Source organism: Equus przewalskii, chromosome 4 (assembly GCF_037783145.1).
Source record: "Equus przewalskii isolate Varuska chromosome 4, EquPr2, whole genome shotgun sequence".
Taxonomy (NCBI): Eukaryota; Metazoa; Chordata; class Mammalia; order Perissodactyla; family Equidae; genus Equus; species Equus przewalskii.
Window position 1 is genome coordinate 89,234,831 of NC_091834.1, and position 22,540 is coordinate 89,257,370.

Below are 22,540 nucleotides of genomic sequence, written 5' to 3' on the forward strand. Positions count from 1 at the left end.
TTGGATAGACTTTCTAGGATGTCATAAGTATAATATATCCTGAATTCAGCAGTTTCTGGTCAAGTTCTCTGATGGCAACCTTTTGGAATAAGATGGTAAAGTACAGCATGGATAACAGCAGTGTTTAGATGAGTTTTCACAGAACTCAAGATACTGTATGTCGGCCTAAAAGTTTCTCAGATACTGCCTGGCTTAACTTTTTTTTTTTAAAGACTGGCACCTGAGCCAGTCTTTTTTAAAGACTGTTGCCAATCTTCCTTTTTTTTTTTTCCTGCTTTTTTCCACCCAAATGCCCCCAGTACACAGTTGTATATTTTAGTTGTGAGTCCTTCTAGTTGTGGCATGTGGGACACTGCCTGAGTGCGGCCTGACGAGCTGTGCCACGTCCGCACCCAGGATCCGCACCAGCGAAACCCTGGGCCACCGAAGCAGAGTGCACTAACTTAACCATGGCCGCAGGGCTGGCCCCCTGCCTGGCTTAACTTTGACTCTATGCTTTTTATTATAGTAACAAGACTCACAAATTTAATTTAAATATGTAAATGGAGAGCAAATTCTAGAGATGAGAGTATCAATAATTCATACGACAACTATTCTTAAATTTAAATTCCTCACACAAATGACATTAATAATGTTACTAATAATGTTTATCTATCACTTTATAATCACAGTTCTTTCATAAGACAAACTTGTAAGATGGTGATATACAAAGAGGATATACTCTACACCAATATAAATACATCAAATTTAACAGATATACATTCAGATTTTTGAAAATGCGTTAGGAAAGCACAGGATGGAAGAGATCGAACTAAACAGTCAGGTGGATGAAAAAAGCTCTAATGGTTTTACTTAACAGGCTTAAATCAAACCTGATGTGACAACTGGGTAATGGAACCTCTAAGAAGGTAACATTAAGACCACATAAATAGATCTGCAATGTCTACATCAGCAATTATGACACTGAGAAAATCATAAATAATAACTACTCTGAGCCTCAGTTTCCTCATTTACAAAATGGGGATACTACCTACTGCACAGGATATTTCTATAAAAGGGCTCTGGTTAACTGTAAGGAATATACAAATATTAGTAATAAGAATAGAGTTAATGAAAAAGTAGATTATCTGATCACATCTGGATTATTATAGTAAAGTGTGAGCCTCATATTTTAAGAAAGGCATTCATTGTCAAGTCTAAATATGTGTTGAGGAGAACTGGACTACAGAGGAACTAGAAATCATGTTAAGTGTAGTATGGCTGAAAGAACTAAGGATCTAGAGGTTACCAAACAAGTGGTAACTGCCTTCACATGCTTGACATGAAGAATAAGTGGGAAAAAAATTTTGGCTTAACCAAGAGGAAAAAATGCTTTAACAACTACAAATTGCCCTAAAGAGAGCTCCCTACTTAAGAAAACATTAACCTCCCAAAACAGCTCATCGTTACCCTCAGAGAGTTAGGGGAAAAAAGGTATTTCATAGAAAATTTCTGAATGATGTTTTATGTGTCTCTGTGTTAGGGGAAGATATACCAATGTTTACATATATACACAGATTTGTGAGTATCACAAGTGAGAAACTGGAGGTAAGAAAAGGGTTATTAGATGAAAAGTGTGTGTTGGGGGGGTAGTAGTCTTGGGAAAATAAGGAAAAGTCGAGAGCTGAGGTTTCCAGAGTTCAGAGGTAAAGACGACAGAAGAAAAAGACCGCTCATGGAGTGGTGAAGGGAATCTTAACAGTGAATGCCACAGGACAACCAAGAGGTAAGTTGTAATTCATGTGCAAATGAATCTGATTAAATGCTTCCAAAGATTCAGATGTAACACAAAGCAGATGCAGGCTTTGCAGGCCTCCAGAAGGAATCAGACACTAACATCGCTCTCTCAACTATTAGTTTTCATTCAAGAAACAATTATTAAGTATCTACTTTGTATCATTTTCTCTGGAGCTTGATGCTATTAACATTATGCAGCAGCCTCCTAAAAGTCATGCTGTTCTGCTCGTTCTTCTATTTCTTTAGTGGATCACCAGAGGCTGCCCACTCTGAACAAAGTCAGAAATAGCTTTTGATTGTTTAATTCCAATAAAACATTTTTATTGGGGTATAAATTCCTCTTCAGGCTTGTGTTCAGACCAAAGCATTTTGCTGCCTATGCAGCAAATCCCCATATGGTTATGTATCCACTGAAATTCCCAAGATTTCTAATGTTCATAATTTTCCAAATTAAAAGATTTCCAAATTTTCTAAAAGTTATTACAAATACTAAACCCATTTTCATTTCTTGCTGAGGAAGATTCGCCCTGAGCTAACATCCATGCTAGTCTTCCCCTATTTTTTAGTATGTGGGCCACCAGCACAGCATGGCCACTAACACAGCAGTATAGGTCCAGGCCTGGGAATTGAACCTGGGCTGCTGAAGTGGAGCACGCTGAACTTAACCAGGAGGCCACCAGGGCTGGCCCTAAACCCATTTTTTTAATTCCATTATATTACACAGCCCACTTTTGTTTCAACAGTGAAGACCAGTTAGTCTCATCTTTTTCTAAAGATGGCTCCTAATCTTAAGGTTTAAATCAAAGTCACAAAAAGCTTGCAAAGACGATGACTAAAATTACCTATGCTTTGGAACATTATTTTAATTGATTACTTAATTGATTCTTCATAACCTAGCTATGAGATTCATTTTTAGAAAGCATCTTTTTAGGCATTAAAACAATAATTTCCTTTATTTCTTACTTTCAGAAAAAAATTGTTTCAGTAAATGAAGTAACTTCTGCATTATTTTATACTAAAACTAAATGAAACAGATATGGATATAGTCGTGGTGACAAACAGTTCCAACCCAACAAACCAAGCATACAGCTTTAAGAGTTCTTTCTCATTGTACTCTTTACCCAAACCAAGAGATATCTGTTAAAGATTATTTTGAGATTGTTTTATAAAGAAATATTTCATTTTAAAAATAAGCATATATATATATTTTTTTTTCCTTGATTAAGATTAGCCCTGAGGTAACATCTGCCGCCAATCCTCCTCTTTTTGCTGAGGAAGGCTGGCCCTGAACTAACGTCCATGCCCATCTTCCTCTATTTTATATGCGGGACGCCTACCACAGCATGGCTTATCAAGCGGTGCCGTGTCCGCAGCCGGGATCCGAACCAGCGAACCCCGGGCCACCGAAGCAGAACATGCGCACCTAACCGCTGAGCCACCAGGTCAGCCCCAAGCATGTATATTTTGAATTTTAACTATTTTAGCTACGTGAAATATATGATTTTAAAACATAAGCCTATTTTGCTTTTTCTTGCTCCCTACCATTTATTCACATTCTAGGGAAAATAAAAAACTTTTTGCTTTCAATTTTCAAATGATGCCTCCATTTAAAAAGAATTAGTCCTAATAAGAATGCACCCTTTCCAGACCTACAAAAGATAATACCCTATGCAGGATAGCATTTCAAAAGATCCTGATGACACTTACATGCTTACTACCAGTGCACTAAGGGACCTTAGTTTAAAAATCATTTAAAATATATATTTAAGTGTTCATCCTTAGCTATGATTGATTAGGGTTGAAATTGGAAAAGATTGCCAGAACCAATTCTTAATCAGTGTTGAGTCTTACTGAGAAAAAAGAAAGGCAGGAGGGAAAGAGGAAAGGAAGATCAGATGAATACATTCTCAAATATAAATTAGAAAAAACAATTATCTCATTACATCCTGGAGCTTTATACTGAACTAGAACTAAGATTTTAGTGAAAAAAATTAATTCTACTAAAAATCACATATATTTATAAAATACTGAATTTTAGTCATATTGTCTAGAAATATTAAATGATTTTTAAAAGAGCTAGAATAACCAAGAAGTTGGGAAAAGTGAATGATGCCAGTCTTAAAATGTTAAAAATCTTTATCAATTTGACATTTGACAGTGCAATGGTTGTTACTTGATCTACTCCAAAGCCCAGACTATGCTTTCTGTTTAAACGTTGTGTTTTGATTTATGAGAGAGAGAAGAGAAAAAGAAAGAATATGATCACTTAAAATCAAGAGCCAGTTAGGATATAAGCTGAAAGGTAGCAGAGTGGTCACTGGGGAAGTAAGTGATCATAGAGACTCTGAGTAAATACTCAGCAGCCTGACAGAGAGAGCGCTTTTTCCTTTGAAAAAGGAAAATCCAGGCCTGTCAGGGATCTCATAGTGAAATCATACACGTAGTGCACATCAAAGTCTAGTCGAAACATTCCCCCCTCTAATTGTGGTAAGCTACACGGAAAAAGAAATAATTTCATCTCTGTCCAAAGAAAGAAAAAGAAACTAGATACAGAGGAAAGCACAATCTATCAGAGTAAGACTCATGATGGGCAAGAATTAAAACCTGATAAGTGTATTATAAAACAAAGGTTGCAGGGCTGTGTCTACTTATTTGGAGGCTTCATTTCAACCGCCTACCATATAAAATACAGGTGAAGTCTCAGAATTTACACCCAGTAGCAGTGACTACACTAAAACTCAAGAAATGTTACACCTATCTGGGACTGAGGGAGACTATGGTTAGGTTAATTAGAGAAAGTTAACAGTTTAGAAATAAAAAGCAACATACCTGGTAGCATCTCTTACCCTAAATAGGGGGGGAGAGGATAGGGCATATATATCAGTAATCCATAACCATAAATAAAAAGTTATATATATATAAATTTTTTTTTGAGGAAGATTAGCCCTGAGCTAACATCTGCTGTCAATCCTCCTCTTTTTTGCTGAGGAAGACTGGCCCTGAGCGAACATCCATGCCCATCTTCCTCTACTTTATATGTGAAATGCCTGCCACAGCATGGCGTGCCAAGCAGTACCACGTCTGCACCCAGGATGCGAACCAGCAAACCATAGGACGCCAAAGTGGAATGTGGGAACTTAACTGCGCCATGGGGCTGGTCCCAAAAAGTTGTATTTTCAATAGAGAACACACCAGTGGAACAAGAGTTATGTACCCCAACACTCAGTTTAAGGCCATAAGAAATCTTCCTACTTGGATGGTGAAGGCATAACCCAGGGCCTCCTTTATCATTAGCCGGATTCCCAGTTTATAGGTGTAATAAAGGAAAAAATAAACAGCTTCAGGTACCAGTCTCCTTGCAAATGCTAACATATAAAATGACAACGTTTAAAAACATCTCAGTAATGTTCCAGATCACTACAGTCTGCTCCGTAGACATATCATTTCAGTATGTAAGACTGATAACAGAGTTGTAGATGCGAGCATAGTCCTTGGGATAAGATCTCACCATATTAGGAAACAGCGCTAGGCTACAAAACTTGATTGCAGTCAGTTTTCCTGTATTTCTTCTCGGAGATGGTGATGGTATTATCATCTTTAAATCCTTGTGGAGCTTTCCCTCTGTTTCATTATGCTGAAAAGAACAACCTCTTTGAATAAAAAATCAGTAGATGTGCTATTTTTTACATGGTGTAGCGTATAGCAGGTCTTCACAGATGAATCTGAGATCAGATCTTTAGTGAGGGTGTAGTATATGCTGGTGCCATTACTATATGATTTTTTTTTTTCATTCTGTAGTATAAGAGATGTCACCAGTCTAGTGGTCATGCATGTTGGTCCTTAAGATGCTCTCTGGCACTGTAGAAAAATCCTGGAAAAATTTATTTCCACCTCTGTTTTACTCTTTATCTTAGTTCTGACATTGGTAATTATTTTAAGTCTATATTAGGAGTACCTGCAGTGACATTTTTCCTCCTCCTAAAGTTACTCCAAGATCATTGGGTCACATTTAACAAAGGCTGATTTGACAATTTACAGGATCTGTGATGGCAGCTGCCAGTAGATGGACACTTTGAAAGCCTTCAATTCACTATTTGTACTGATACTCACAGCTGAAAACCCAACTTGCAAGAACTACTATAATAATCAAACTGTCAACAAAGTTAAAATAATAAAAAATAATCAAAAGACACAACAAAGTTTAGAAAAGAGAAATATTCTGAATCTTGAAGTTTTTTTCTCCTTGAGTTACATGTGTGAAAGCAAATTCAGATGATGAGGGCTAACAGAACTTTAAATTGTTGTTAGAATGTGATCATGGGCAAATTGCAATCTTTCTGAGCCTGGTTTATCATTATTTAGTCTTTAAAAGGAGGATTGTTAAAGACAATGTTATACATTTCATAGCTCTGAAATTTCATGATGCTAATACAAAATGTTTTTTTTATTATCCTATCCTTAAGTTTTCCCAGAGTGTGACATGGGATGCATATCCATGCTTAGCAGTGGGAATGAAACTTGATGAGAAAAAGCCATGCAAATATTTGTTCAGATAAAACATGACCGGGGGGAGGTGGGCACCAGTATTGTAACCTCGCTGTATTTAAATAGGGTCTTTATTTCTTCAAAAACAATATTTAGAGAAAGATGGAATATAAACACAGCATGTATCCTAAACACATGAATTAATCAACACAGCAGAAATAAATAGATGAAAAGTCACAGAAAGATGGCTTGAGACTTTTTCCTCTGCTACATTAAGTGTAGAATTTAAATGAAAATTACTATATATAAATTAACACACATGCGCGCGCGCACATTCAACTTCACACCCACAGAGAGACTGGCTTATAGTTTACCTTTGCTGAGCAAACGTTTTCTTACATAACGCCAATAAAATGTCATGAAGACAGAGAGACTATTATTGCCACTTCAAAACTATTCCAACGATTGTTTCAAACAATTGCACCTACTTAGGAAAGCAAGTATCCTAAGGGTCTCTTGCCTACAATTCCTTTCCCCCACGCCTTTTTTGGAGGATGGGGTATAAAAGCTGCTTGACCTACAAGCTTAAATCATTCTGCTGTGAAGAAGCATGGAATATTTTAAGATCTAACATTTGCTTTTTGGTTTTACTGGGTAGAACAGTGAGTCTAGATGCAGCTATTAGCACACAGCTCCAAGAAGGAACAGGCCAAAATCTTCATGAGCTGGAGTGGGTTATTTATTCTTCTATGTTAACAATGAGGGAATTAAAGAACAGTACTGGGCCACTGAATTGTTCACTTTATAGTACTTAATTGTATGTTATGTGAATTTCACCCTGAACTTTTTTGAAAAAGGTACTGGGTGCTTTAAACACTTTATAAATTACAGGGAGAGGGGAAAAACGCTTTTGGGGTGTTGCTTTGTAACAGAGCAGAATAGTGGGTCTGAGAACCAAACAGTAGCAGGAACGACAAAACTGTTCTAAGCACAGTATGTCCAGGGTCAGACTGGAACTTCTAGGAACCTTAAGAATAACCATAACACGTGAAGTGGGCTAAGAACAAAGTCAAGTCAATAGCTGCCTTTGGAAGGGTGGTCTGAAGGAATCTGGAGAAAACAGATCGGCTGTCAAGGACAACAATTTCCAGCTGTTTCATGGAACTTCTAGATACTTCAGTCTAATTCTCAAGTAGCTTAGATTATTTAGGCTTGCCTTCAGTTCTAGGTACCTAACAGGTGTAAACTAGATTTTTATCTAACTCAAACCCAGGGTAGACACTATAAAACACCATGGAAGAGAGCCGATTCTCCTTATTAAATCTTACTTCTCAAGAGGGATTCTTTAAAAAGCTTCTAATTAAAGAAGCTGTAAGCCGGTATGCCCAGCAATTTAAGGTTGCTGAGAATACTACTCATAACAGCAAATCACAGAGCAGTGAGGAGATCCAAGGAGCAGTGGCTTCTCGATCCAGCAGCATGGTCTCACAAACACAGTATTCTTGAGCAAATACTTGTATTTTGAAGCATTATCATTTTTAAATGTCACAGTTGATATCTCAGCTGACATATATGGAATAAGTCCAGGGAGGCTAAAAATACTTCAGCGTCAGGAAATTTAGTGCTTCCAAACTACGCATATTTGCTATAATATGCTATATATCTAGGTCTCTATCTCCATCCCTATTGCACTACCTCTTCAGCAATTTTTCCTAAAGGTCACTTCTAAACATACAAAATACAAGAACCAGAGTAGATTGGTTCAATAACTTGTAGGTTTGTATCTATTCACACAGCACATTCTCTTTTGGGGAAAACTGTCATGATATTTTCATAACCTACTGTGATAAAATTCTTAAGTTCTCTCTACTCTTCACCAATCTACTGCTTTTATTTCCACTTTGTTATATAAATAAAGCAGAATGGCCTAGTCTGACTAAGTAAGAAGGGATACCTTCCCTATGCAGGTGGACCGCTTATTCTTTTCAGTTCGTGTGTGAGCTTGGGAGAAACTAGCTCATACCTATAATATGGGCTCCTCAACTGCCAGACTCACCATATGCCACACCGGCTCCCTGTCTAAATCCTTCCCAGCATAAGCAACATGTCTACCAATCCCTCACACTCTCTGGGCTTACTGACTCCTCTCCAATCTCATCTCTGGCTTTTCCTAGGCCTTCCCCTTCACTCTGCTTCCACGTCATCCTACTGTGCTTTGAGGAAGGAATGTTTATTCCATTGTGGGACGTTTTCCTTTGGATCATCCTCAACTTACGGAAACCTGACCCAGGATTTCCCAGGCAATACCATGCTTTCTACAATTCTCTCTGATACAGTCTGACTCCTGCTCTCAATAAAGGACTGGAGGCAAAGTGGGTAGAGAAGGGACCATAGGGGTTAGAAAGCTAGCCTTCTTTCCAACCTGCAGCCCCAATATTAGACATCTTTCTATCATCCTTTCTCTGGTTCGCACTCATCATTCAACACTGAGTGGTCATCACACTGACCACAGTATTCTAATCTGTCATTCCCTTACAGCACTATGCCTGTTCTTTGTCCTCATCAAAATCTAAAATCACTGAACTCCCTTCAACACATTCACACCACCGGTTCATTTCCTGCCTCAGTGGACTCTTCTTTGGGCACAAAATTAGGTTGTCTTCTTGAATAGCTTTGTGTCCTTTTCTTCTTCACCTTCTGAAGAAATTCTCAAGATTTGCTTTGTCCCCTCCTGATGCTTTGTACTGAACCAGAGGAACACACAAAGTCATATATATTTGAACACTAAAACATTTAAATGTAATCCTTATCTTTATTTGGCAATTCTTTAATTTCTTTCTGATGTACTTCTAGGCTTATTCTCACAGATTTAATCAATCTCTTTTTTAAACAGGCTCCCAATTCCACTCTTTCACCTCCATTCTCACACAATATGCATTCAGTAAATACTGATATGAGCCACTTCATCCACTCTCATTTTCTCTAATCTCACATTCTCTCTCCTTGATGTTCTGATTGTTCTTATAAATAACACAGGAAGGTATTTCCCACATCTTTAACGCTAAACCCATAACCGAAGCTCATCTCAGAAGCTACTCTACTCCCAGCTCCTACAGAAATCCATTATCCTACTCTATTCACCTATCTTCTCTTCAGCACTGTCTAAGTCTTCCTCTCAATTGCCTCTACAGGTTCTGCTTTTAAATATTTGTGTATCTCCCTTATCTTAAAGCAATGCCTTCCAAGATCTACCACCCATCTAGTTAGCATCTGGTTTTTCTCTTCCCCTTTGATGCCAAATGTCTTAAGTAAGTAGTCAAGGACTGCTGCATCCACATCCTTGACATTTCCTCATGAATTCTAGGAATCTGGCTTCCATATGTACCTTTTTTTAAGAGTTACATTTTTAAAGGTCACCAGAGATCTAGCCAAACCCAAAGGCCTTTCCTAGATCTCATCCTTTCTGACTTCTAATTCATCATTTCTTCTCCATTCCTACTATTACTGTTCTAGTCCAGGCTGTTTTATTTGCACTGGTCAGCAATAACATACTGGAAATGCTTTCTGACTGGTCCTAATTTCAAGCAAACATATTACTAAACGATTCTTCATAAAATGCTACAATGAAGTTATATCTTTACCCAAGAACCTATAGTTCCCTACCATTGACCACATTCACATCAAGACTAAACTCGTGGGGCCGGCCCCATGGCTAAGTGGTTAAGTTGGCGCACTCCACTTCAGCGGCCCAGGGTTTCACTGGTTTGGATTCTGGGCGTGGACATGGCACCGCTCATCAGATCATGTTGAGGCGGCGTCCCACATAGCATAACTAGAGGCACTCACAACTAGAATATACAACTATGTACCAGGGGGCTTTGGGGAGAAGAAAACAAAAGACTGGCAACAGATGTGAGCGCAGGTGCCAATCTTAAAAAAAAAAAAAAAAAGGACTAAACTCTTCATTCTAGTTTTCAAAGCTTTTGCACACTTACCCACCTTCCTATATGACCTGTATACTTCAGACAAGTCCATGTCCTCACCGTCCTTTCCTCCCAGCCCCTACAGACCCTGCTAATCTTGTGGTTCCCATGGTTAAAATATATCAAGAGCTGACTTTATAGAAATAATCTGAAATAAAACTGTCTCTGCTTTTTGGTTCAATCTGTTCCCTTTACTGTATTTTCCTCTTCCATCATCTAAATTTCAGCCATCCTTCAAAATCAAACAGCCTGAGATTTTTTAGGAAACTTTTCTCTGAATCAGCTCACAAAACCTTCTTTCTCTAACTCCCATTTTTACTTTTGTATCAGCATAGTGTCTGATTAGTTCACTAAACATTTCACGTGTGAATACTTGCATATATTACTGTCATTTATTCAGCACAGCACAAGGAGACAACATAATAGGCATTCATTCAGATAAAAAGGCTGAGAGGAGAGAGACACAACACTAAGGGCAGAAAGACTGGCTTGACACCAGATAGTTTGACGCTAGCTTGACTTTGATTATATTTTGTAGAAAACAACGTATATATCATTGTTTTGGGCTATCACATCTTCACAACTTTTTTACAAGTTATTTTGGTTTCCAGTGTTTGATATCCATATCTTAGAGCCAACTAAGCAGATGTGGGCAAACTTCGTGATCAAAGAAATAAAAGAATCCAAAACCTTACAACTCAACAGAGGATAAAATGTCCCCCAGGTTTTCCGTATTCATAAATAACATGCTGGTCTTCATTTTGTAAGATTTCAATGCACTTGCAATTCATTTCCTTCTCCTGGCTTTAAGAAGAAAAGCCTCTGTGGAAGTAGCTTCCTATTGATCTGTGTCATACCAGAAGAGAGCTCCAGCAGTTTGGAAGGTGCTTAGAATACCATACAAATAGGAGCCACGTCAGTAAAAATGTGCACAGACACAATGTATTAAAGTTGTTTTCTTTAAAAGAACATATACATAGAGAATGTTCTACTTAATTCCCAGGACATTACCTAAAGCGTAGGAGACACGAGCGTACACATACAACTGAGAAATACTTAAATTAGACCAATGAAGGTATGTCTTCCCTATTAAGATTTTTTTCGCTCCCCCAAATTATAATACATTAAAAAATTTCAAGTATCGGTATTTAATACCCTTTGTTGCCACTGTCAGAGCAATGAATAATGAAATGAGTCTGAACTGCTATGGCTGTTCTTATGGGTAAAATATATCAAGAGCTGACCTTATAGAAATAATTTCAAATAAAATTGTGACTACATTGTTATCCTTGGTGATAGGGTCTGTACTTTATTCAAATTTATATCCTTCAAGACCTAGCTCAGGTCACAACAGAGATTAGGCACTAAAATATTTAATTAATGCTTTGTTGAAATAAGGGGAGAATATACAAAAGCACCACCTGGAAAAACAAAACGCAAAAGTAGAATGAAAAGGAAAGTATCATTAATCAGAAAATAATTTCGAATGGTATTAAAAAATAAAGCAGCACTTGACATTCATCATATGACTAAAATCATTCCGTCTAGGTCTCTATTTCCCACAGTGGCACTAAAAGCATTTCAAAGTAGCAGTTCTTAACTTTTATTTTCTTAGGGGGTTTCACCAAACCCTTTACAAATCTAGTAACTATGGATCTTCTCCCCAGGAAAAACTGGACAGCTGTACATACACAACCTCATAACTCTACAAGTACATCCAAGAGTTCTAGACTCCAGGTTAAAAATTCCTGACTTAAGCAACAGACTAGTCACTTTTTAAAGGTTAAAGATGAGAAAGCATATAAAGTTTCCCTTGTGCATCATGCAGGATGTCTGACCAATGACGCAGGAATTTATCAAAAACTAATTTGAAGCTTTTAAGAATTTCCCATTCTTTACTATCACTTCATTTGATCAATGTGCTTGCTTCTGAAGCAGTACTTTCTTTTACATGTTGTGTAATTTCTTCTTTACCTTAGTATAATTAATTATGACTATGATTTTAAGACTCTACTTTTTTAAAAAACCATACTATATGAAATATTCAGTAAGCAAAATGATGAGGCTCATTATTCTCAGGCTTATAAGGTCTCAGAATTATGAAGTTACTTACAGGACAATCTTTAGCTCGTCTATGTGAAAATACATAAGTTGAAGCCTAATTGCCCAAGAAGCATTTTCCTCGTGTGTGGTGTGTATGAAAGTGGGGAGGGAGAAGCTGGCAGGGAGACAGTTCTGGGCTCTAGCAAGTCTGGACAAACAATGTTGGCAGTTTTGGGGCACTGGCTAAAACTGAGAAAGGAATGAGAAAGCTACCACAGGAAAGAAGCCTCGTTTAACAGCTGTTTATCTCTCATTGCAGAGAAGTAAGTAAACGGGAGCTAACCACCTCTCACATCTTCGTAAGAAGATCCAGGCGATGAAAGTCTTGCACTGAAGGCTGGAGAAAGCTATGGGCTCCTAAGCCTCATTACAGAGACCTTGAGTTTGTCAACAAAACCCAGGAGCCTTAGCACCCCGGAGACATTAAGTGGATGTCTTGGTCTTACAGTAAAAATGAAACCATAACTAACCCATGAAAAAGGGCTTCTGTCTAATAAGTCTACAACATTTTATTTGTCTTTTCTAAACGTTTTTTTAATGCTATCCTAAAGTCACTTCTAAATAGAAACCAGAGATTGTCATTTATGCAGAATTTCACAAAAATAATTTAAATGGCTAGTTTACTAGCTGTTTCTACAGTCAGTCCACCAAATCTAAGGACATCTAAGAGTAGATTTTAGTTTACCCTGCTATACCTCAGGACAAAGCCATTTAATTTGGTTTATTACATCTAATACAAAGTAATTAGACTTTATATACAGCGATAACCCTGGAAACTCCAACTGTAACATGATATTAAGTATCATCTCCTAATAAGGTGGTTTATTATTACGTTAAATCTCTAGGCTTCCTTCTTTGTTATTTACATTACCTTTTTGATATTTTTAACAAATTAAAGCAAATCTTTTATCACAATTGTATTTCAAAAATCAAGGGGAGCTCTGACTTTCCCCTTTCTTCCCACATGCTTAATTTAGGTAGAATATGGTCATGTTTTCTGAATCAGCTTTTGTCCACCACTCAGATTGAATTAAGTTTATTTTATTACATTTTCAGTTTTAAAACTATTTCACGAAATTGTGTATTACCCAAAAATATCACTTCACATCATGTCCTAATAAAGTACTCCACTATTTTCTGAGATAACTAAAATTAGGTCTGACAACTTACACGGCCTACTTTTAGAAGATCCCCAATCTCTTCTCTTCCACCTTAGTCTGATTCTCATCAGGTACTTGTAATGTTGTTTTATTGTCACATTTCAATTATTAAACAATGAAATTTCCAAACAGATATCCCACAGAACTACTGTTTGTTCAATAAAAATGTTGCACCACTATGGTTGCTTCTCACATATAATGTTTACCCCATCTTCAAGTTTCTGACAAATCAACTGTACTTTGAAAGTCTGTTTCTGAGGCATTTCCTGGTATACTAGGCAGTGCATTAGAAAAGAGATCATATTGAATTTAGTCTATAATAATTATCTTTTAACTGTCTATATAATTAACAACCATTCAAAAAGAAAGTGCAAATGTGCAAATGAGAGAGAACAAAAACAGTTTCTAGACATGTAAGGCATAATATAGGATATAAATCCATACAACTGAAAACAATTGCTGACAACATCCTTCTGAGCATTAAATGACACCACCAAGTTTGTTTTATATGTATTCTTTCTTCTCAAGTATTCAAAGAATGCAGTAGACATTATCTTCTTAATTGTCAAAGTTTGCATGAGTATATTATGATATTACCATATTTTTACAAATCAGAAAACAAGGAACTACCATTACCCTTATATATTTTCAATAATAGAGCCAAAATAAGAACAAGTCTAGCTAATCACATCCGGGATCTTAATTAGTACTACAAGTTTATTTGTGTGAGTTAAAAATAGTATCACTCATGAGAAACAATGCTAAAATGATTATGCTAATAACTCGTGTTAAAGGCCTAATGAAGAAATGCTTCAGCAACTATGAGGTAACACTCTAGTTGTAGGCATGAGGAACGTTTATATTGGCTCTTCTGGGTGTATACATTAAATGCAAAATCAGAAAAGAATCATGCAAAAATCCGGTTGCCCATGCAAGCACCCCAGAGTCTAATCCTCTCCTCTCAGTCTGTTGTCAGGCCACAGTAGTGTGGAGACTTGTAGGCTGCTGTCCTTGTTGTAATGAATGGGAAGAGGCTGACAGTGGCATGGTCGAAACCTTCACCTCTTCTTCCCCTGTGGAAAAGTCAGTCATGGTCTAGTTACGGGTGACTAGATTCGTTAACAGTCCCTTTAAAAATGATTGCAATATTTGGAATACTGATACTTATATAAAATACATGCTTAATGGTTGGAATCTGGGTGTGAAACAAGATACGAATTTTAAAATATACACTTAACAAGTACCTAGAAAGTAGTTACACTCTAAACACACCCTTAATTTTAAAACTATGTCAGGTAAAAGACCAAATATAATAGATTTAGGATTATAAATATACGAAAAGAAAAAAAAAGAGACCAGGAAAGCCATTCTTTTCCAAGCCAACCAGACCCCTGGACCCCTTATAAATCTCAATACACCTAATAGTAAGCAGCATTTTGTGAAAAAATTAAAACCACATTCACAGTAATAAAAACGTGATTTTTAAAAGGAAAAATGACAAATCCATGTTTTAAAAGCGGAAATTATGTTTAGAAAAAAGAAACAAAAGACACAAATATTAATTTAGCAAATTACCATATAGCATGTGAAAACTCAATATTCTTGAAGTAATTTAAAAATAGTAAAATGCTAACAAGACAACGATCCAACTGCCTGAAAGTGAGATGACTACTTCTAGGTCAGAGAACCATACGTGAAATGAGATTAGTTCTCCTAATTATAACGGATAATTATTTGACTGCAAATGACCTATTTCACAAGTGACTCAAGATTCAATCAAGTCACTTAAAATAACTAATTCAGAAAAAAAGAGGATTTAAAGAAAAATGCCTTGGGGGCTGGCCTGGTGGTGCAGCGGTTAAGTGTGCACATTCTGCTTCGGCAGCCCAGGGTTCAGCGGTTCAGATCCTGGGTGCCGACATGGCACCGCTCAGAAGGCCATGCTGTGGTAGGCATCCCACACACAAAGTAGAGGAAGATGGGCACGGATGTTAGCTCAGAGCTAGTCTTCCTCAAAAAAACAAAAAAGAAAGAAAAAAAAATGCCCTAAGTAAAATTTTAATTAAAACATCAAAAAAAAGATCCAATCCTAAATAATTTCAAACATTTTTCTAAGCATATCTTGAAACAACAATGCTTATAGACTTAGACTTACTACTATTTATTTTCCAAATAATTTTTAGCATTATGGAATAAAAGCATCTTGGCAGAGACTTCCTTGAAAAACAAATCTGCAAAATTACATTTGGAAAGACAGCTTAACTGGCAATGTGAAGAAAAAGATTTTCAGACTTTAGAACAGGTTATTTCATACTTTTGTGGGTAAATTGGCAAAGATTCTATAAACCCCAAGTACACAGCAACGAGGGATAAAGGAAATTTTAGACTAGTTCTTGGTGAGAACATGGTAGTAATGAGAACTAAGCAAGAGATTAATTTTCATCAAGTCAATAAACTTCATTCTATTTAGTAACTATACGATACACCCTTGAGCTGTGCCAATTGTCTCACGAATAGATACTGTGGATAAAAGGGACCTGCAAGTGTGTGAGAGCAAAAAATCAATTCCTACAGGAAGAAAGCCAAGTTAAAGTACACGCCAGTGATCTTCGTTCATGAAGGAGAGCACCAATGTTGTAGGGGAAAAACATTTCCGTTATTGAATGTGGAATCTGCATTCTTATCCTAATTCTACTACTAATTGAATGTGTGACCTCTAACCAGTTATTTAACCTTTCTGGAACACAGCTTTGCCATTCCTAAAATGAAGGAGTTAGACAAGATCAGTCACTTTTTAGGACAAGAAAACTCACTTTTAAAACAAAAACACATGGCTCCAATAATAAAAAAAAAGTCTGAATGGACTTACTATAACTGCCCACCAATCAAAGTTTTCTCCCAAGAATATTTATTTCAAAACTCCTTCTAGGGGCGGGCCCCACGGCCAGCTGGTTAAGTTCGCGTGCTCTGCTTTGGTGGCCCAGGGTTTTGCTGGTTCCGATCCCGGGCGCAGACATGGCACTGCTCACCAAGCCATGCTGAGGTGGCATCCCACAGGCTACAACTAGAAGGACCCACAACTAAAATATACAACTACGTACTAGCGGGCTTTGGGGAGAAAAAGGAAAAATAAAATCTTAAAAAAAAAAAAAAGAAAAAAATCCTTCTATACTTAGAAAAGCACATGTGCAGCCAAGAAAATGCTGCTAAAAAGACTTCACCTAATTAAGGAAACAAATTTTAAACACAAAAATGTTTTCCATCAGGCAAAGGGAATGGAAGCTGCATTTCTGTCAAACCTCTGGCAACTGTCCTTCCCATGACAGGTTTCAGATGTATCCATTTTTAAGAACTAACTAAAACAAATCAAAACTAAAAACTTTAAATACAAATATATAATAAATATAGACATGGTATGGGGATAATATGTAGGTGACTGACACCTCTGAGCATTTGCTCCTAAAGGTCAGGGACCCTATTTTGCTCTACATATCTAAAGAATAAATATACGTGTCTCCTCCAGTGTTGAATACTGTCTAAGCATATCTTAAAGAGGCAGGTCTAACTGAAACAGTAAGTACTCTTCGTTATGAAACACTTAATGAACAGCTACCCTGTGTAAGATGCCATGATAATCACTGGAGAATACAAAGTGAATCTATTTCAGTAGTTCAACTGAAGAACAAATGAATTACAACTAGGGGTAGGGAAGGCAGCCATTGCCTAGGTATGAAATTTCGTCAAAGGAGACATAGTTAAGACATACACAGCATTCTAGAATTTTACTTTTTGTCATTTCTAATTGTTACTAAAAATCCTAAATCATCTGGCTACAATTGAAAAACTGTTCTGTTTTGAAGCTTAGAACATTCAGCTTTCTGAGGTATCTGCCAAATATGTACAGGCCATAAGAGGGTTCCGTGCAACTCTTGAAAACAATTTTAAGTATTTTGGTACATTAAAACTAGGGGCCGGCCCAGTGGTGCAGCAGTTAAGTGCACACGTTCTGCTTCAGGGGCCCAGGGTTCGCTGGTTCAGATCCCGGGTGTGCACATGGCACTGCTTGGCAAGCCATGCTGTGGTAGGCGCCCCACACATAAAGTAGAGGAAGACGGGCACGGATGTTAGCTCAGGGCCAGTCTTCCTCAGCAAAAAGAGGAAGATTGGCAGCAGTTAGCTCAGGGCTACTCTTCCTCAAAAAAGAAAAACAAAAAATAGAACACTAATATTTCTCTAGTCATTGGAGCCTTAAAAGTAATCTAATAATAAGCTTAATCCTAAGTCACCATTTGAATACCAAGCAAGTATGCAGCATAGTCAAGAACTAAAAGTCTGAAATAAACTCTCCCCACCTCCCACAAAATACAACGATTCAGAACCTACAGTTAGTGACTTCATTGTTAGAATTTCTGAGGAAGAAAATATTTACGGCTCTATGGTCGAATATATGCTAAAGAAAAAGAAAAACCTACAAAGACAGAACCATAATTTAAAGCCTCATTTTTTTCATAAAGTATCTACTTCAAATAAACATTTCAAATGACTAACATGAGGACAACTACTCTCACAAATCAGTGATTACTCATTACCAGGGTGACATTTCCAAAATATCTAATGGCTTGAAATATTTGGGCTAAAACTGCTCTTTTTGTGCTAAAGGACAATATGATGACTATGAAATTGGAAGAACAAATAGTTTCTCAAAGGTGGGCAAGTAATAAGTCAAATAAAAGTATACAATGAAGATAGCTAAGGACTAGAGTTCCACAAAGGCATCCTCCTTCCTATCAGATCAGTCCACACTGCTTGGCCTCGCTGTCAGAGCTCCCCATCTTCTCATCCGTTCGATCCAGACGATACATGAAGCACCTCCTGTCACAGAAGGCAGTTCTATTGCTTCCTAACGTGAGGACTTACTAATTCCTGCCTCTAGGCCTTCAGTCAGGAGTTTCCACCAACATAAAAGGTCGTTTTCTTTCCCTGCTGATAATTCAAATCCAAGATACCACAGTACAAATCAATTCCTACTTCTTCATTAAAGCCTCCCAACATTATAGGCTCCACCAATGTCTCTCAGATTCCAGTATTACATAGTTACCATTTTCATCCATAATCTGATTTTATCTCTTCAACTACACTGTAAAGTACCTGAATAGTATCCATACTTTATACTTCTTTGGTATTACCCACAGGGCCTAGTTCATTGTTGGGCAAAGAGGAACCCAAATATTCATTGTAATCGGTTTAATATTTTATTTTTAAATGTTTAGAATATTTAGGGAAACCTAACTTCAACTTTTAATGTTATGAACAGCTTTAACATATACTACTAGTAATTGAAATGTCATATAGCTAAATGATTAAAACAAAACAAAATCACACTCTAATATACTTTCTTGAATAGAAGAAGAAAGGGAGTACCGGGAACTGAACACTTACTGTTTCACAAGTGAATATCATGTAGATGGAGAGGACTGAAAATGTTACTCTGGATTACCTACTAGCTATCATTATCAAATGAACAAATATCATGAGTGCCACCAATGTGCAAACCACTACGAAAGATGCTACCAAACTTATATAAATTAACTTCACTGTATCAACTGCTCACTTCACTGTGTCCACAGCCACAAACCATACTCTCTCAACTCACTTATGTGTCTTGAAAATGAAATGTTGTTGGTCACAAAGGGAAAAGAGCAGAGTTTTGATGGATCTCTGCAAATTCATCCACCAACCTTACTAAAAGCAGATGAACGAACACCTTGCTGGTAATACCACATTAACGCTGTGTCATGCCATATCTTAAATGCCATGACAAGGGATAAAAGCACATTTTATGAGTTATGTTACAGAGTGAGGAACTACTCTATTCTACTTGAGAGAATCAGGATAGAAACAAACTTTCTTTGTTACGAATCACCTCTAAAGCCCAAACTAAATGAAAAGACTATGAATAAGAATGATTCCTTTATACATTAAGTCACTTGATCTAAAAAATGTTACATTGGACCTTAAAACTCAAAAGTCCTGAAATGTGCAAGGATAGCGGTGCAGAACCAGAAGTATTCTGAGCTCACTTACAGAAACCTAGTATTTTCCCCAGAAATAAAAACATAACAGACTAAAAGGGAAAATGCCTCTCCTTGAACAATTTCTTTTTCACAGAAAGTATACTTATGACATATGATGTCTGTGAAACATTAATAATCGGAGTTCTCAAATATTAAGTATTTTTGTAACATATAGCATAGTTTTGAGGTGTGTTCACGTGTGTATCAGTCAAAATAAGTAATTGCCAAAAGTAGCTAGAGAGTGGCTTTATCCCTCATGCTCTCACTAATTACAATCTTTAAAACATTTTTTTGAACAGTTTACTTTTAGAATGTATACTCAGAATTTTTATCATGTGTGTTGGACTTTATAGCACTGTAATTTCAGTGCCCACTTTTTTTCTTTTTGCATTTATATGCCATATGAAGGGTTAGTAACTATCCTCTAAGTAAAATGTTTCCAAGCAATAACTAGGTATAATACTCCACCATCCTTATAAAGCTCAGTATTACAAGGCATCCATCCAATTAAAAGTTTTCAGGTTATGGTAAGACCTCTAACTTCTTCCCCCATAGAAATTTCCAAGACCAATGATAAGTACTCTCTGGTATTCAACAGTACCCTCCCTACCCACCCAACGACCTGAAGACGTGAATTAGTCACAAATTCTCAAAGGCTGTAAATAAACCTACCTGCTATAGGAATCCCTCCCAGACCTGTGTTGTGCTGTGGCGGGAGATTCAAGTCCAAGAAATTACTATTTGAGGTGGGGTTTGCTGTGTGGTTCAAGTGCATGATGCTATTGCGTGGAAAGGCCATCCAAGGATAGCGGGCTGCCTGGCCTGGGAAATTGAATGAATTATAAACTGCTCGGTGCTGCTGAAATTGAGGGAACCTTTGTGGCAAGACTGAAAAGGTACTATTGAGAGAGTTGGCATTTGCAGGTGCAGCGGGATGCAGGAATCCAGAGCCCGGACCTTTGGTGGTTGTAGTGTGTGAAGAGGAGTTCTGAAGAGATGTGGGCGAAAGGGAAGGCTGGTCTTGGACTGATAGTTCCTTTTCAATCAGGTCTGCTAAGGCTTTTCGAGTGACATCAAAGGGATCAAAACCCAAGTCATCCTCTGGTTGTTTAGAAGAACCAAAGCCAAACGCTGCTTGCCAGTCTGTAGAGGATGATACTGGGATTGTTTCTGTTGGGAAGAAAATTCGTGATGAATTGAAAATATATGAGCTCATTTTCATGCTTAATGAGTATCCACACTAGCTGAAGTTAAACATGTCAGATGACAAGATAATCACATATATGCAAAATCTGTACAATTTCTTAGCTCATTAAGATTAAAAAATTAGAAAAGGCCTAATGTACTTCTAGAAATGATTTCATTCTTAACTAACTTCAAAAAGTGAATTATGTGGATTTTTTTTCTGTTTATTATGTTTATTTGTTTGTTTGTTTTTCTGAGGAAGATTGGCCCTGGGCTAACATCCATGCCAGTCGTCCTCAATTTTGTATATAGAATGCCACCACAGCATGGCTTGGCATGTGGTGTGTAGGTCCATGCCAAAGGTTGAACCCGCAAACTCTAGGCTGCCAAAGCACAGCACATAAACTTAACAACTATGCCTCTGGGCCAGCCCCCAATACAGGAAAATTTTAATCGCTAATCCAAGAAAACAAAGTCCCTAATACTCGATTTATACTCTCAACCATTCATAATCAAAACCCAGAATTAAGTCATTTAAAGAAATAAAGAAATAACAATTATGATGTGACAGAATTCACTTAATAAAGTTTATTTTTTAATATGTATTTATCAAAAAGTATAAATACTTTTGAATATATGCTTTATATACTGCTAAGAAAAAATAATGTGATCTAATGAAAAAAAATACCTATTTAATCTTTACAGTTTTTTTAAATTGTCTGCTCCAAAGGTGCTATTGTCAATGTTAATTTCATGCCATCCCACATATTAATAATAGCACTTATAATGAATAAAAATGGAAATGGCTCAAAAATGACAAGATAGAAGTTTTAACATTAACTAACGTACCTCTCTGTCAGCTGGGGTAAAACATCTTAAATATAACCATACAAATAGAATCTGATTAAAAATGTAAGTCCTTAATACTTCCTTGAGGAATAAGCATTTTATTACTGGGAAAATGATCTAACCCTTGATTTCTGAAGAAATCAGTACATTAACATAAAAAGTTCTAGGTCATACAACAGCTTAGGTAACCCTCCAATTTCATGCAATTTAAATGTTCACATTTTTATGAAGAAAGGAGTGCAGAGGAAGAGGATAAAAACATATCCACCAAGGGTCTCATGTTAGGCTGAGCACAAACACCAACGCGCAGCAGTACTGTGACCTACCCGATGTGAAGAGGCTCTGCGGCTCTGGTGCTGTCGGCCAGTCACTGGATGTCTGTGGGGAGCTGGGGAAAGGAGGAAGCCCACTGGGGATCGGGTTGGGATGGCGGAAGTTGTCTGAGAATAACGACTGTGACTCAGTTACTGCCCCTTCAAAAGGAGACCGTGCACTGTGATTGGATGAACTGATGGGGAGGACTGGATTGGATTTAGATAAACCAGGTGGTGGTGAGGGCGTATCACTGTTAGATATCTGAATAAAACAGGAAAAGAAAAGTAGAGTCAACACAGGTCTATACATTTTAATAAGCCACAGTTAGAAAGGCTTGCAACTAAAGGGAGTAGAACAGCAGTCTTCAAACTGGCATACTAGAAGACATTTTTATGAGCATGAATTTTCAGAAAATCCATCAACTTACATATGTACACTTTTCTAAAACTTACTCTCCTGGAAAGACTAAGCCAGTCTCCTCTCCTTTTACAACCTGACTTCTCTCACTTTACAAAGAAAAGAATATTTCTTACTCTCTGGGATCTAACTATAGTATTCTGACCAAGAGTGAAAAGTTTCTGGGAGCGAAACAAAAATTTATTAGAAATAT

The 22,540-nt window shown here is 37.1% G+C and overlaps 1 protein-coding gene across 11 annotated transcripts in view; it reads right to left on the reverse strand.

Moving 5' to 3' along the window:
• CNOT4 (CCR4-NOT transcription complex subunit 4) overlaps nt 1-22,540 on the reverse strand; it is a 139,623-nt gene that overhangs the window by 11,536 nt on the left and 105,547 nt on the right. For 7 of the 11 annotated variants that reach the window (XM_070617815.1, XM_008534969.2, XM_070617813.1 and 4 more), the window contains 2 exons: nt 21,942-22,191; nt 20,254-20,751 (listed from right to left, as the gene is read on the reverse strand). In XM_070617815.1, the coding sequence (XP_070473916.1) occupies nt 20,254-20,751; nt 21,942-22,191 (748 nt within the window). Of the gene's footprint in view, nt 1-13,367; nt 14,581-20,253; nt 20,752-21,941; nt 22,192-22,540 lie in introns of those variants that run through there. The other 4 variants (XM_070617819.1, XM_070617816.1, XM_070617817.1 and 1 more) reach the window with 1 other exon arrangement.